Source organism: Saccopteryx bilineata, chromosome 11 (genome assembly GCF_036850765.1).
Source record: "Saccopteryx bilineata isolate mSacBil1 chromosome 11, mSacBil1_pri_phased_curated, whole genome shotgun sequence".
In the NCBI taxonomy this organism is placed as follows: domain Eukaryota; kingdom Metazoa; phylum Chordata; class Mammalia; order Chiroptera; family Emballonuridae; genus Saccopteryx; species Saccopteryx bilineata.
The window spans coordinates 1,670,484-1,684,080 of NC_089500.1; the positions used below are offsets into that span (position 1 = coordinate 1,670,484).

General features: G+C 49.8%; 1 protein-coding gene across 1 annotated transcript; it reads right to left on the minus strand.

The window, feature by feature from the left end:
- Positions 1 to 729: 729 nt before the first annotated feature.
- Positions 730 to 9,399, minus strand: GALR1 (galanin receptor 1). The gene is made up of 3 exons (XM_066247295.1): positions 8,672 to 9,399; positions 4,605 to 4,670; positions 730 to 1,047 (listed from the first exon to the last, which is right to left on the minus strand). Exons 1-3 carry the CDS (start codon positions 9,335 to 9,337, stop codon positions 730 to 732), a joined length of 1,050 nt encoding a protein of 349 aa, XP_066103392.1. The 5' UTR covers positions 9,338 to 9,399.
- Between the last annotated feature and the right edge of the window lie 4,198 nt (positions 9,400 to 13,597).

The window sequence follows — 13,597 nt, forward strand, 5'->3', positions numbered from 1 at the left end:
TCACAGGATAGGTGTCACATGGTAACACCAACAGCTAACACCCTAGAATCTGTGCTGTAGACCCTGCTGATCCCCCTGAGGTCAACTCAGAGGACCTGTGACCACAGATGGAAGCTGCACACCTCCCTAACCTTGCACACTGTTCACCCCTAGCAACACATGGGACCAGCACCAATAAACTTGGTGAGGTCTGAACCCCGTTTAACAGCTGTGCCGCCACAGAAATGGTGACAAAAATAAAATTCAAGTAACATATTCTCTGTATGCCCACTTTATAACACACAGCTTATACTATCACCCCTTTCCTTAAAGCCAAAACACTAAAGTATGCAGTTTTTTTCTTCCAAAATACGTCTCCTTCAAACTATAAACCATCAATTTTCCGACCATATTTATAGGTCCTTCCTCCTAATTCTATAAAGAATTGAACATCTCTATGGAATCGCATTAAACTCTCATTTCTTCAGAGGTATAAAACAATGCAGCACGTTCCTTGAAAGAGAACTTAAAAATACAATAAAATTTGGAAATCATTTTCACTAGGATCTAGGGATTTCCTACATGGATCAAAGTACTTCTTTAGCACAAGTGGGATTTGACTGAAACCATCGGTACTGCTGTGACGCTAAGAGGTGCAGCCTGGCCTAACCCCTCCTTGTGTTCTCATGTGCCTGGTCCCCATCCATGGAACCCCCATGGGGCAAGGTCAGGAACCCAACGTGTCCTTCCTCACACATGCGTGCAGTTGGTTGATGGCGGGGTGTCCATCCGGCTCTTGGTTTCTTTAGCGTCCTGGGGGGACGCCTCTTTGCGAAGGCGGCATTTGAACACTTGCTTATAGGCCTTCCTGAAGTTTTCCGAGAGGAAGGCATAGATGATGGGGTTCACCGAGGAGTTGCTGTACGCCAGGCAGTGGGCGGTGATTCGGAAGAGGAAGGACGCGGGCGTCAGCGGGAACACTCCGAACTCAGCCCAGAGGTGGATGACGTGGTGCGGCAGCCAGGATATCCCAAAGACCACGACCACCACCAGCACCGCCTGCGCTGTCTGGGGGGGAGAAGACCATCAGTCCCAACAGGGGAGGAGCCATACACATTTAGAGCATGGGCTATGACAATGTCACGCTCGTCCCCACGGGATCAAAGAGACACACCAGGTCTGAGCCAAGTGTTGACCTTCAGGTCACACAACAATTTTTCGTTTTTGTTTTTTTTGTATTTTTTTCTGAAGTGAGAAGCAGGGAGGCAGTCAGACAGACTGCCGCATACACCCAACTGGGATCCACCTGGCATGCCCACCAGGGGGCCATGCTCTGCCCATCTGGGCCATTGCTCCATTGCAGCCAGAGCCACTCTAGCACCTGAGGCAGAGGCCATGGAGCCATCCTCAGCGCCTGGGGACAACTTTGCTCCAATGGAGCCTTGGCTGTGGGAGGGGAAGAGAGAGACAGAGAGGAAGGAGAGGGGGAGGGGTGGAGAAGCAGATGGGAGCTTCTCCTGTGTGCTCTGGCCAGGAATCGAACGCAGAACTTCCACACACCGGGCCAACACTCTACTGCTGAACCAAACAGCCAGGGCCCACACAATAGTTTTGTTCCAATGTCTTCAACGCCAGTCATGAGCTCCCCAGGGGACAGTTCTGCTGTATCTATGAAATGCATGTGAAGGGTGGGGCATGTGCTTTCCGCCACGGAAACAGAAGGGTCCGGAGAGTCAACATGGTCACTTGACACCTTCCACCCTGAGACAACTTCCCCAGAGTGGCGGCTCAGACAAGCACCCGGACCCTGCCCCAAATAATTGCCCCAACAGATCTGTGAGTGTTTATTCCCCCTCCTTAAACTTTAGAAAGTTAACCCTTCTGAGTAGTGAGTTTTCTTTTCACCCTTTGAGTGAGGATGTACATGAACGTTTGTACCACTCAAGGGGTTAAGAACATAGCGCAGTCCAGAAAGCCATGTTGGGTTTTGTCCATGGACCAATCAGCCCCGCTTGCTAGCTCGGTCATCTTTCTCTGATGCTTCCAAACCGAAAATGCTCGAAACCCAAACGTGGGGTTTCCACGCATGAGTGAGGAGGCTTCTGCGGAACAGATGTGTGGAGGTCCTCCCTGACGAGGACCTTATCAGGGACCGGCCTCCCCACCTCTGGACCCCTCCTGCCACCCCCTGCTCCCTACGCTGAGGGCACACCCATCACCTCCTCCAGGGGCTGCAAACCTAAGGGCTGGGGTCAAGCCTGGGGGCCACTTGTCCTGTGTTTTGTGCCCAGCAGCTCAGGACTACATGTTGAAAAACAATAGCTAAGGAGCTGAAGTTGTGATTAACGGAACACCTCATCTCTATGGATTCGCTCAGCAGATGGGGGTCTGTTGCTATTTTTTCAACTATACAATACAAAGCAACCAGCTGGCCCCTTCCTTCCAAGGCGGCTTCCTCCAGCAAGTGAACTCAGGACCAGCGGACCTTGCCCATCTGATGGCAACAGCAGACACAGGACCGTGAGGACGTCACTGAGATCAGCAGGTGACCGCGAACTATGCTCATTCCTCATTCTGTTCCCAGCACTTGCGGGGAGTAGACCCTGCAATGACTGTGGGCTGTCGGTGAGAAAACTGAGACTCAGTATTGAGGGAAGACTAGCACTGACTGCCCCACAGCTGAACGCAAAGTGAGAGCTCGAAGCCAGGTCTTTGACCCCCAAAGCCAAGCTCTGAATGGCTGGGGACACGGGGCAAGAACCACTCAGAGCTCTCCGTAAGCCATCAACTGCCACAAGCCAGCGCTGAAGCCAGTCTGTGAGCTCATCACATGTGACGTGAAAAGTCACATGTCCAAGCCTCATTGCCACGGCTCTGCTTAGGTGGTAATGATCATTAGGAAGGTTCTGGAAACCTCGGGTGTTTGAAGAACCACTGATAAAAAACACACAACAAAAGCCAACTGTCTTGCCCACATCAGGTGAAAGCCAAAAGCATTTCCTCAATGTCCACAAGCCTGTTCTTCCCAGAAAGACCTGGAAAAGTCCTTCCTCTCTTTCCCTTTGAAGTGTCAGGACACAGGGGAAAAAGTCTGCTCTGTGGACCATGAGGGTAATTTCTCCACATTTCTTACAGGACACTTTGCATTTCCTGTGGTGTCATCGGCCTCCATCAGAGCCGGAGTCGTGCCCTGTGCCTACACAGCGCCCCCTTGCCCTTGGCATGGAAGCCATCATCCTCAGGTGAGCACTGGGTCCTGTCCCTGAGTCTGGGCCCTTTGTCAGCCTGGCTGCTTTACACTCTTCCTGCCAGAAGCCTCTGAAAAACACTCCTCTCACATCTTCAGGGGAGACATGCTGATTCAAGTCATCTGAGACATCTTCTTTTCTTCAAAGAATTCTGCTCAGAAAATGTCTAATGGAACTTGGCTGGAGCGAAAAGAAGGGTGACTAAAAGATGGGGATGATGAAAAGCCGGCTGTCGTTGTGTAAACGACAGTCGCGGAGCTTGCTGAATGACTTCACGCCAGATGGGTCAGCACCTGGGGAAGGTCCCGGGGGATGGTGGGGTGTGGAGAGGGCTCCCTGCTCTGGGTTCTTCCCGGCAGTGAGCATCCCAAATGATGTCTGTCCCAGTCTGAAGTCTCCCAACTCATTTCAGTCTCTGATCAGCCTTCTGGGGAAAACATCCGCCCTATCTAGCCGTGCTGGAGCAGAGCATCACCCAGTCCCAGGGCTCTAACCTCTTATTGTTGTTACTTCTGCCATAGAAGCCTCATTTGTCTGCATTCTCCCCAAACATGCAGGAGAGCTGTCCAGAGGACCCCTGTGTGGGTGCATGCAGCATGGAGAGGGAGAACTGGGCTGAGCTGGAGACAAGCGAAGCCAGAATGAGTGAGCTGTCACCATCTGGGTCCCATGGAGATGCTGTCTAGCAGACACTGACAAGGCACACACAGCAGGGATACTGTCCATGCTGAGACCCCAGGGTAGTGACCTGACCTATCCTCTGCCTTCGGAAACAAACCATCGAGCCTCGCTTTCTGCCCCGGACTTCCCTCTTCCTCCTTCTCTCTCCTCCTCTCTTCCTATTCCCTCTCCCGGCCCTCCCCGGCACCTCTCTGCTGTCTCTTCCTCAGACGTGTATACACACACACACGCATGCACACGCATGCACGCACCATCCTTTATTTGTTCCATGCAAACACAGAGGCAATTAAATCTATCAGAAGATATCGGACATATGTTCAGTGGCTAGTAAGGTCCGAGGCTGTGAGAACGAAAGAGAAACTCTGCTTCCACCTCCCAATGCTAAGACCCTCTGTCCCAACACCCCTCGGAGCACAGCATACCCCCAACAGAGGCTCAGAGTCCAAACAACACAGCTTCCTGCCTCCCCAAACGTCTACATCCTAATGCAGCAAAATGGTTATCTGCTTCCCCCTCAAGAGCTGACTTTCCATCTTCTTACCCAACTCCTAAGAATATGAGCTTCACTTCAAACATCTGGACCAAGGAACTGAAGATCCACAGGCATTGGTAAATACAAGGATAGATTTAAAATGAAAACAAATCAAGTTCTAAACGGTGACATAAGTATTATAGGTATATGTTTGTGAATGTTACCTTTTTCTTCGATGCCTCTGACTTCTTTGACATGTTCTTCAACTTTTTATGCAGATGATTAAGCACCTGGAAAACAGATTAATAAAACTGGCTTTGCCTCGTGCCCCACAAGTCACCATCTGTGTTGCAATTCTTGGCATCCTGAAATGGTAATACCATTATTTATAAAAGCCACTCAGTTTGAAAGGCACATAGGTGAGCAAGTTAATGATGGTTGAGAACTGCCAACCGCATCCGTATTCGGGTGCAGTGCACAGTCGGAGCACCTGTGTGCCCAGCGATCCTGGGCATGTCACTCCAGGTTTTTGTCCAAAAAGAGCCATGCCGCTACCCACCCTCATTGGTCCACCTTCCACCTGGATTTCCCACCAGGAGTCTACATTTCAACAACCATCACCAGGTCCCAGTGCTGGTGGGACCACGCTGGACACGATGTGAAATTTTACATGTGGACAAAAGCCAGAGGGCACCATCCCACAGGGCAGGAGCAAGTGGGCAAATGAAGGCAGAGCCATCAGGGAGCTCCCGGGCGGCCAGTGTTTGCTGCCACGTGTCCCTTGTTTCCTTTTTGCTGGCTGTCCTCGCTACAAGTCTCCTTAAAGCAAATTTCCGCCCATCGGGTCCCTTTCATCCTTTGTTGAAACTGTTACCCCTGTGCTGAGCTCTGAAAGAACCCATGCTTGGGACATTCAGCCTCACTTGGGATTTATAGACTGCACGTTAGCCAGGTTTGAGGTTAGCACCCCGTGGGGGAGTCTCCTTTGGGCTTCATTCATCAGGAAAACTATCCTTGTCTTCTACCAGTGTGTGAGTCAAGAGATACAGTGTGACACATTTGGGTTACATAGTATAGGACCTTCCAGCAGACCCAAGACTGTGGTGTAGAGAGGGCAGACAGGTATGTGAGCTCACTTTCCTAGCCCGCCTGAGCCAAGAGCTAAGGAAAAAGCACCACTGGATGACTAAGGGCTTTAGACTGTCTTGTCAGTTGCTGAGTGAGTTTTTCCAAGAACATGACCACGTTCCAGCCACATCTTCCCTTCCCTCTGGCACTGCGGCATGGAAATAATTTAATTATCGAATTGGACTTCTTGCCAAAGCCTGCCCCATGCGTTGGATGCAGACTTCTGTGTGACCAGTCATACCTAACTGGGAAACCACAGGATTTATCTACCAACCTGGGGAGCCCAGCCCCCCGTTAAGCAGCCGCCATTAGGGTGTAAATTTCTGACACCAGGTTCCAAGCCCTACTAAAATGCTTTTCATTGCCTATAGTAGCTGGCTTAGCATCCTTCATGAGACAAGACTTTTACTTGCTACTGTAGCACCCGGGATCCCTTTCAATAAGTTGGGGCAAGGGGTTAGGTTATTATTCTGCTACCGGAAAGTGTGGTACAAGAAACTGGGAGGAAGGGAAAGCTCAACAAGAAGCTTTTGCAGAAGGAAAGAAGAAGTCTTTCAAAGAGGGGAGGTAAGAGCTAGAAGTAGGACCCTGCTTGGAGAAGACTCGCCTGGCAGTGTTGCTTGGTAGCAGCCTTCTTAGCAGGAGGCCACAGGAAGGACACTGGACACTGAGGACAAGGCATAAGAGGAGAGAACAGAGGGACACCCGGAGAGGAAGCCGAAGGAGAAAAGTCAAATGTTATCTGCTTGATAATGCTGTTGGGAGGTCCAGTCATTCCTTCTACAAACTGTGGTATTTCATCGCAGTAACTTCAAACCACTTCAGGAAGGTTGTTGAGTGGTGAGTGGAGAACACACCCAAGTGTATTTTTTCCTAGCTCTGTTTCCCTTTAGTGGCCCACACTATGTGCCCACATGTTAATGCATCATGATGCATCCCAACCCAACGAAGGTTTGTCATAAAAAGACAAAGAATGGTATCACGATGGGTGATGAAAACATTTCTTTAGAGAGTAATGATGATGCCACGGTGGCATTTCTCCACTGTTTTAGGCGTTTAGAAGCGTGTGTAGGTGGCATAGAGTTAAACCTTAGCCAAGGTCTTCATGGGCATCAGGTATATCTGGGGATGTGGAGGAACCTGGCAGACTGGGCTTGTCACAAGTAACGGTCATCCTGAACTTAACATTCAGGGAGCAAAATCCCTAGCTGGAGAGCTTCTACTTGATGCTTAAGCTGAAGAAAAGCAACTTGAAACAACATAACATCTCCACCTATGCAAGCCATGAAATGAATTTGCTAATTTAAGTTGAATTCAAAAGATACTTCCAATTATGCTTAAAGGAAAACTATTTCCACATTAAAAATATCACCACGATCATGTATTTATTGAGATATATATAGATATATATATATTTTTTTTTTTTTTTAAATTTCAAACTTTGCTCTTTGTTGGCAATGTAGCCCAATTTAATCCTTGAAGTCTACCTTGACATTTCCATTAAGAGTCCCTCCAATCTTCTGGGAAACAAAGAGATCGTGCTTCAGTTCTAATCTATATGATTATGAAATAAGAGGCACATATTTGAAGAACCCCTCTAGTCCCAAGCTTCATGTCCCCCAAGGCCCTACCAACTGTCCCCCCGTTCAGAGGATGGGGATCCCTGCATAGAAACCTTCTTGAACCACTAGCCAGCTTCTTCATCTGGATCAGTTGCTTCAGTTCTTCCCAAAACCCTTTTTCCTGATGAATAAAATAGGAATGATGGCTCCAGCCTGGGGTCGTCCTGAAGATTAAATGACCCTAGGCACCTGTCCGACCTCTGTGCTGTGATCTGCACTCACAAGAGACTTGGGTGAGTAAGCCAGCTGTTGACCAAAGAGCTCAGCTAGAGTCCTTTTCTAAATTCCCTAACCCTTTCATACAGGCCGTTCTTCCAGAAAGATATCCAAAACTATCACCCTTCAAAACAGACATAACTCTGCAGGGACGATATGGGGGAGGGGGACACCGAACCCAGACGGCTTTTCTTAAACCCTGTCGCTGGGGAAATAATACTTTCTGAACTGAATAAAAAAATCATTACTGAACCTCATCTGGTCACTCGTGGCCCCTACGGTCAGCGCAGTATTGGAAACAGGAGGGGACACAGAGAGACGGAGGGAAAATGGGGGAAATATCAGACATCGGTTACGAGGGTGTTTTTTTTTATGGAGATGCTGCTCCCCAGACAGTATGCTGGGGACACTGGACTTCGGCCTCTGGGTCGCGATCACCTGAGTATTAGGCGCATGCTCTTCTCTTACTTAGATGTAAACAAGTTGTGTAAAATGTTCAAGACTTTTGATCAGTATGAAGTCCTCAAAACCTGTGTTATTAATAAAAGAGGAGGGAGTGGGCTGAGCTCTGCGAGGCTCCCTGAAGGGTGAGCAGGGACAATGTCCCTGTGAGGTGAGCAGTCCTCAGAGCTGGCCCACCTGTTCTCTGTCCCCAGGGAGAAAGTCAGACCAGCCACCTGCATCGCTTGCATTCTTTACATACAGACTTCCTAAAAAGAACTGAAACCCATCTATACAAAGTTCTCCGCAAACTCCTTGAAGAAATATTGTTCTACCACTGGGCTTATAAAGCTCAACTTCTGTGTAAAATAAAATGTGAAGTTCTGTCACTAGGGGCAGTGGCTTCCCAGAGCCAGATCCCGGCAGAGCCTTCCGTAAGGGACCCTGTCCAAAGGCCCGCGCGCTCAGAGTGACCACGTACTCGCTGCAACGCTGCATCACACCTCGGGCTGTATGGGTCTGAGTTGTTAAAACCTAGCGAGTTTCCCTCCACCGAGAAGAGGAAAGTTGAGCTCCTGCCCTACGCTGGGACAACCTGGGGCTTCGGGCTGCGGCGGCCGGCACCGGGAGAGGGGAGGCTGGGACTCTGGGATGTGAACTGCAAACTTTCCCAGCGTCCCCAAAACTTCAGGTAACTTTCTCCATCACCTCAAACCAGCAAACCCAAGTCTAGGGAGCGTTCCCTACAGTGTAATCTGGACCAGGGCAAAGCGGTGGGGGTTTCTGCGGGGCTCAGAAAGGGGCCCCGGGGACAAACGGAGAAGCCCAGGACCTGCGGCGCCCGCCGCCCTCCCGCCAGCCGCGCCTGGCCCGCGCGCGCCCACCTTGGCATAGCAGAAGCAGATGAGCAGCAGCGGCAGCAGGTAGCCGAAGACGAAGGTGCAGACCACGTAGGCCTTCTTGTGGCGCTGGTCAGGCCACTGCTCCCAGCAGAAGGTCTCGTTGCCGACGTCCCGGTGGAAGAGGCCCTGGTGGTAGGCCACGGGCGAGGCCATCGCAATGGACAGCGCCCAGATGCAGCCCACGCCCAGCAGCGCGTTGCGGGACACCCGCAGGGAGGAGGAGCGGCGAGAGTGCACGATGGCCACGTAGCGATCCACCGACATCGCGGACAGCGTGAAGATGCTGACCAGCATGGAGACCGTGAAGAAATAGTGAATAAACTTGCAAACGAAGGCGCCCAGCACCCAGGTGGGCAGCGCATACACTGTGGCCTGGAAGGGGATGCAGAAGAGCAGGTAGGCCAGGTCGGCGATGCTCAGGTTGAGAATGAACAGGTTGGTGGTGCTGCGCGGCTTGCCCGGCTTGCTGCGCGCCAGCACGGCGATCACCAGGCTGTTGCCCAGCACGCCAAGCGCGAAGATCAGGCCGAACACCACCAGCGTGATGAAGTTCTCCACGCCGATACCGAAGAGCGGCGGTGGGTCTGGGGTGGGGGGTTGGGTCCCGCTCGCGTTGCCCTCGCTGGAGTTCTCGGCCACCAGCTCCATGGCCCGCAGGGGAGCCCGGGGCGCACGGCTGAGGGCTGCCTGCCGTGGACAGAAGATGCTGAGGGGCGCCGGAATCCCAGTCCCGAGCACAGAACGAGAGTTTCCGAGCCTGAGCCTCCTCGGTAGGAGCGCGCCCGGGCGGCTGTGCCTAGTGGCACCGTCTTTGTGCAGGTCCGCCTGAGAACTGAACCTTCCTGGGCGGAGGCGGCGACCTCGAGAGCGCAGGGGACCACCGCCCGAGCGCCGCTGCTCGCTGCGCCGCCACCAAGCCGGGGAGTGGGGGGGTGGGGCTGGAAGTGGAGAGAATCCTCTCTGCGCCTTACCGGCTCCCAATCCCCGCGGCGATCCCTGAGGCCGATCCTCTCGCTCCGGGAGTGGCTTTAGGCTACACCTGTTGTTCTGAGTCGCTGCCTTCCCGAGCGCACCCGGAGCTCAGCCGGGCTCGCACAGGTCTCGCCGCGGTTCTTGGAGGGGGCTCCCCGCGCCTCCCAACCGTCTCCGCTGACAGCTGTTGCCGGGCTTCCAAGTCGTCAACAGCGCGCGCTCTCCCTCGGTGCTATCCTGGCGGTTGGCATGAAGGTGCCTGGGCCTCTCTGTTGCAACTGAGACGCAGAGAGGACAGAGCCTGGGTGAAATCCGTGCCCGCTGGGTGCTTCTCTTGTCCCCGGAAGTCTCCACACGCAGAGACTGGACCAATCCTAATGGATGGGTCGCCGCCCACCTCCTCGCTGGAATCAGCCGCGCGCTCTGCAAGGTGCGGACCCGCCTGCGTCCAGCGAAAACGGTGGCTGCGGCTGCGATACCCGCCCAGCAGCAAGGGTAGCTGAGCAGCTCTAGCGGCGGGAGGGAGGCCAAGGGGTGCACAGGCCTCTGCACCCATCAGCACCCTTCATCTTTCTCCCTCATGGTGAGGTTGTCAGTGAGAGCGCTCCCTGCGCCCCTCCACAACCACCCCCGCAATAAACCCCAGGAAGTCAGAGATTGGCACAGTGACCCGGAACTTTGTGAAATCCCTCACCCTGCCCTCAGCCAGGGAGGAAAGAAGCAGGAAAGAACAACGAATAGCCTGCTTGAGTTTTCCTTACAAACATGCATGAATAAGAGAAAAGTGGAAGGTGTCCATCATACCATCCGACTTCACGCCAGTTCTGCCCTGCATTGCTCCTCTGAGTGGCAGGGACGGAAGTACTGACGTGAAAGATGAAAGAAATTGGTGCTGAGTACAGTACTGTCTATAATCTAGAGGGGATAATTAGAGAGCCAGAGGGACTCCTGTGTTTACAGTTTATACGATTTGCCTTACATTCACTCTCAAACACGCCTGTTTCCTTCCATCTCCAAAGGACAAGTGAGAGTCCCAAATACTGAGCTTGAAAGGGCGGGCACTGCACAGGTGAGTGGGCGGGGTACAGAGAGGCAGGCCGGTGTAGAGCAGTGCCTGGCTGTGAAGGAAGTGTGCCAACCTGGAGCCAGGGCCCTCTGCGCCCCTGGAGTCTGGGAAGTAAGTGGTTATCTTGTTTCTCTTTCATTTTATCTCAGGCATTCTATTCATTTCTAGAAAGATTTTGATACAGTTTGTTGAACACCTCCTATGTCCCAAAAGTCTGCATTCATTGTTTCATTTTATCGACCCTGAGAAGGCAGATACCTACCAAGAGGGGCAGCAGCCATTTCTACACACAAGCAATGCAGGCAAACTACACTTCAATGAGAAGTCTGCACTGACCCACCTACCTGCACTCTGTTCCTGCCAGCTGAGCGCACCCTTATAATCCCTGGAATCCAATTTCAACCAATAGGACTGAGCTTTCCCTGTCCAATTAGAGTTTTGCATCTGTATCCATACCCATCAGTATTTTCACCAACCAATCAGAGGGGCTTTATTCTGACCAATCAAGACAGTGCTTTTTGGACCAATCAAACTGCAAGGAGTTGGAAGTCCTAATTAGCATGAAGATGGGCCAATCAGGAACCAGGGCTGGGGACTTCTCTCTATATAAGTCAGCTCCCCTCTGACTGGCAGAGAGCACTTTTGTTTTGCACCTTGCAAGAGAGAAGGGTATTTCCCTGCTGGAGCTGAAACACCAATGATGTTTCTGAAGTTGAGCAGAGCTGTCTAGCCGAAGAGAACCCTTGTCCCAGGGCACCTCACACCTTTGCTGCTTCATAATTGAGCTGTGGCACTACTGAGTCATTCCTCAGTTGGGCGGTATCACAGTCGAGCTGATGACCATGAAGAAAGTTTCCTTCTTCCCCACACCCCAAATTGGGGATATCTGTTGGTGTTGAACTGGCACCAATGGCCATTGGTTGACAATTTAATACTCATGATTCTTTTGCAAGGAACTCATAAAATAAGATAAGGTAGTTTTATCCACACACATTTGCCAAAGGACAAAATTCAGTTTAAGCAACTTGCTTATTATCCAAGTATACCTTGCTAAAATAAGAACACTCTTACCTTCCCTAAGAGGGTACAAGCAAACCTCATTAAACTGTCTTACCCACCAGAGTTGCTGTCCCTCCCAAGGGGCTCTGACCTACACTTTCATGGTATCCTGTGGTGGACAGCTCTATTGCACTGAACGTTATTTGTAATAAGATTTGGAAGAGAGTGTTTTTTATTATTATTACTATTGTTATGAACTTTTTTCAGCACAGGACACACATGACGAAATCATATCCGATACTCATGTAGCCACCACCCAGCTTAGAATAATAAAAAAATTATCAATAGAATTAAAGCTGCTTTTATGGACTTCCCCAATCACAACCTCTAACCCCACCCTCATCATCTCCAGGTAACCTATGGTGTCTGTTAGTAATTTCTTCCTGTGTTTATGGCTTATGCATATGTTCTTAAATAATAAACTGGATGTTTTTCTTCATTTTAATTTTATAAATGGGTCTCAGGATACTTCTTTCCCTAAGGTATAATTGCCTGGTATTACTCTAGGTGTGTCAACATCCTTTGGTTTTTATTGGTTTGCTCCATAATTTGCAATCTTTCAATGTCCTGTGATTTAGACATATCTCTAGGAAACTTACCTGAATTATTTTAAAATCCAATTTGACAATCTCTAATTTTTTTAACTGAACAGTTTAGGACATTTACATTTGTTATTGATCCAAGTGAACATATTTTTAACATTTTATTTTCTACTTTCTACCTGTTTTATATGTTCATGCTTCTTTTTAACCCTTGTTTTACATCTTTTGGATTTCTGGTTAAGGTGTTTTTGTTTGTTTTACCTTAAAATGGAGGATATAATCAAAGAATGGAAAATATATCTTCACAAAAAAAATATTATACATGAATACTTATACAAGCCTTCCTCAAACTACCCAAAACAAAACATAACCCCCCAAAAAGTACCAATTGATGCATAGATAAACAAAATTGGGTCTACCCATAAAATGGAATATTCTTTGGCCATGAACTACTGATTCATGCTACTATACGAATGAACCTTGAAAGGATTATGCTGTGAACGAGGCCAGTCATGAAAGGCTGCGTATTGCATGACTCAGTTGATCTAAAATGCCCAGAGTGAGTAAACCCATAGAGACAGGAAGTGGATTAGTGGTCACCTGAGGCAAAGCATGGGACAGGGAGCATCCGTTTGGTGCCATGAGGTTGCTCTGGGGCTGGATTGTGACGATGGCTGACCTCTCCGTGAGCAAACCACTGAGCAGTAATCTCCAGAAGGGGTGAATTTTGTGGAATGTCAGGTATACCTCAATAAAGCTGTTACTTAAAAATGATTGTGTGTGTAGAAATAGTTCTACAATAGTCTCTGTTAACGTCTTAATCGAGAAATGCAATCACGAAAGAGTGAAAGTGAGTTGAATAGTCACATTTCCTCTCAGAGTTCTAATAAATAGTGTCTGATGTACAAATTTTTAAAAAAATAGATATAAGATATAAACATATGACCTCAAGTCATGGAGGCACCTCTGATAGAGCTGACAGAGACATAGTCCCAAGCAATGGCTCTGGGGAGTTGCAGCATGTTCAGGCAGGCGTGTGTATGACTGCGGCTCTTGGCCTTACGCCTTCCTGCACTGTTTATTTGTTACCGAATGTGTTTAAGTACGACAGACTGAAGTGGAGTGATAACAGCTGGCAAAGTTTCCAAGACACGTGGTAAGAAACCAAGGCGCAAGAGAGGACGCCTTCTCTCTTTTTTTTAAGAGTTAGAAGGAATTAGGACATAAGTATCTTTGCGAGTGACTGGGGAATGTCTTAGAAACACACAC